The sequence below is a fragment of the Pinus tabuliformis genome, chromosome Q, assembly GCF_031772625.1.
Source record: "Pinus tabuliformis cultivar Carrire ecotype Pingquan chromosome Q, CPIR1, whole genome shotgun sequence".
In the NCBI taxonomy this organism is placed as follows: domain Eukaryota; kingdom Viridiplantae; phylum Streptophyta; class Pinopsida; order Pinales; family Pinaceae; genus Pinus; species Pinus tabuliformis.
Genome location: NC_142296.1, coordinates 1,034,845,169 through 1,034,847,922, shown reverse-complemented (window position 1 = coordinate 1,034,847,922; position 2,754 = coordinate 1,034,845,169). Strand labels below are relative to the sequence as shown.

The 2,754-nt window shown below is 36.5% G+C and overlaps 1 protein-coding gene across 1 annotated transcript; it reads left to right on the top strand.

Moving 5' to 3' along the window:
• The first annotated feature begins 697 nt into the window (after positions 1–697).
• On the top strand, positions 698–1,261 carry LOC149223030 (putative 2' cyclic ADP-D-ribose synthase BdTIR). The gene has a single exon (XM_089387759.1). It carries the CDS (start codon positions 698–700, stop codon positions 1,259–1,261), a length of 564 nt encoding a protein of 187 aa, XP_089243885.1.
• Positions 1,262–2,754: the final 1,493 nt, after the last annotated feature.

Here is a 2,754-nt window from a genome sequence, read left to right as displayed (position 1 = left end):
TATATTAGTAATGTCCAAAAATTTTGGGGCATATTTTACTTATTTCCTAAAAACACTTGCTTTTATATTTGACTTGGGTATAAGAGGGTTGTGGCGCTAGTTATGTAAAATATATAATTATAATATTCATGATATTATTATTAATATTATTATTATTATTATTATTACTTAATTTTAAGGTTAAGGTGAGGCCATACATTAAATTGGTGTATGATATCCCGTTGTTTGTGAGACAAGGGATCCACCTTCTTGCAATGATTTGACTACTAATTCTACTAAGGACATTATTAAGGGAAAGGAGTACCTCAACATGTTTATAATATTTATATATACATTTATATTAAAATTTAGTTATAATTATTATGTTGTAAGGAATTTCCCTCTGAAATGAACTCCCCCAAATGCCTTTCTGTCATAATCGTAGCCGTTAGATCTTTTGTTAGATGATTGAACAAAAATCAGCCGTCTAATTTAATAAAAAATGTTTTAAAACATTAAAAAAACCTTTAAAAACGTTATTGTATTAGTTATTAGTTAATTAGGCCAATAGTTTACTCTCCACTTGACATCTATGCGCTAAGCTTCTGGGAGAGTTCGTGGAATTTATGCATGTTTCTGTTTACGGTTTCCTGGAGTTTATGTCTGTTTTAGTTTACAGGCTCCAATTTCTATTTGTATAGTCAAATCGGCATTGGAAATGGCATCTCCTGTATCCTCATGCCCCCAAAACCCTCCTAAAACTGAAATCATGATAGAAATTGAAAGTTCGCCTCCTCGTTCTCACAATCTTCTTCCTGCAGTTTCAGCGATTAACACCTCATCCTCCGCGATTGCAATGATAACCTCCACCTCATGTAATTCCCATAGCAATCGAAACTTCTATTGTGATGTATTTATCAATCACAAAGGGTCGGATGTTAAGAAAACCTTGGCTATCCATCTCTACCATCGCCTTCGTTTACATGGAATCCGAGTCTTTTTGGACCGATCAAAATTGTATGAGGGGGGAAATTTTTCTTCGGAAATAGAAGCTGCCATTAGAACCGCCTCAGTCCATGAGGCTATTTTCTCTTGTACATATGTAGCATCGACTTCGTGTTTGAATGAGCTCTTCCTGATGTTGGAGTTGAAGGCTCCTATTATTCCGGTGTTTTACGATGTAAAACCAGATGATCTTCGTTTGTCACAGGGCAAAGATGGACTGTATGCTCAAGATCTATGCAACTTAGAAATCACACAAACGAGTGAAGGGAAACCGTGATACGACTCCACCATCACTCAAACCTGGAGAGATGCCCTTTCTTGTGTTGCAGAAATAAGGAGTTTCGATCTGGACGCATATAATGGGTGAGATCTCAATGCTCCCCTCTCAGTATTGTAGTACTTCATGCTAATTAGATATACGTAGGTTAATGTTTCTCATTAGCTGTATTTATTTTCTTTTGAATAACTAGAGATGAAGGGGAGTTGCTAGATCAAGTGGTTGAATGCATGTTGAAACAGGTGAAAAATCAGATATTCAATGTCGCCAAATATCGAACTGCTTTGGATGAAAAGGTGAAGGATTCTGAAAATAGAGTCCCATTGCAGTAGCAACAGGAGAGTGGAAAGGTTCAGGTCATGGGGATTTTTGGGTTGGGCGGGGTTGGAAAGACAACCCTAGCGAAAGAACTCTTCAACGGGAAGAGGTCAGATCACAGTAAATCTTACTTTTTATGTGATATCAGGGAAAATGCAAATAAAGGTTCATTACATCATTTGTAGAGTGAAATTATCAATCGCTTGACTCACTTTGATATTCATATAGACAACTTCTATGATGGCATATAGATTCTTAAAATAAGTCTCTCATGTTCTAATGCTTTCATAGTTTTTCATGACATAGATCAGGCAAATCAGCTCGATGCATTTTTGTCGGTTCAAAGTGTACTCAGCGCAGATAGCTTAATTTTTATTACATCTAGAGATAAAAATGTTGTCACAGATTTAGGAGTTCAAAACACATCAATTTATAAATTAACAGGCCTTGATGCACAACAGTCCCAGGATCTCTTCTGCTTGCATGCCTTTAGCCAGCCCTATCCACTTCTAGGGTTTGACTATCTCATAGAGAAGTTCATGAAAGCATGTGATGGGTTGCCTTTGTCTTTGAAAGTTTTTGGGGCACTCCTTAATGGAAAAGAAGAGCTATCATATTGGGAAGCCTTATTGAATAGACTTGAACAAATACCTCCCTCTGAGATTCGAATGAAACTTAACATTAGTTTTGATGCGCTTAATCAAGATGAACAACAGATATTCTTGGACATTGCCTACTTCTCTATAGGAGAAGAAAGGGATATGGCAATAAGAATATGGGACAGATCAAGCTGGAAAGGTTCACTAGCGTTTGAACATCTACATAAGAGATGTCTTGTGGAGGTTATTGAAAACAAGATAAGAATGCATGAATAGCTTAGAGATATGGGAAGAGAAATTGCGGAGGCTTCAGGATTGGCCCATCGTATTTGGCGTTGGATAGAGAACATTAATGATCTATTGGAACATTTCTCATACGTAAGTGCCCACATCAATAAAATCTTTATAAATTGTTTGATATAAATGTCTGTAAATTTTCTTATCCTTGTATTTCATCAATAAACAGGAAACCACGGAAGTGCGTGGAATTAGGGCGGTTGGTGTTGATAACCCAGATAGTGGTGTTGATAATCTAGATAGTGATGAAAAGAGCTCTCAAATATCATGCTACAAAAG

Bases quoted from the DNA above. Each gene is read 5' to 3' on its own strand.
- LOC149223030 (XM_089387759.1), top strand. From the start codon at position 698: ATGGCATCTCCTGTATCCTCATGCCCCCAAAACCCTCCTAAAACTGAA.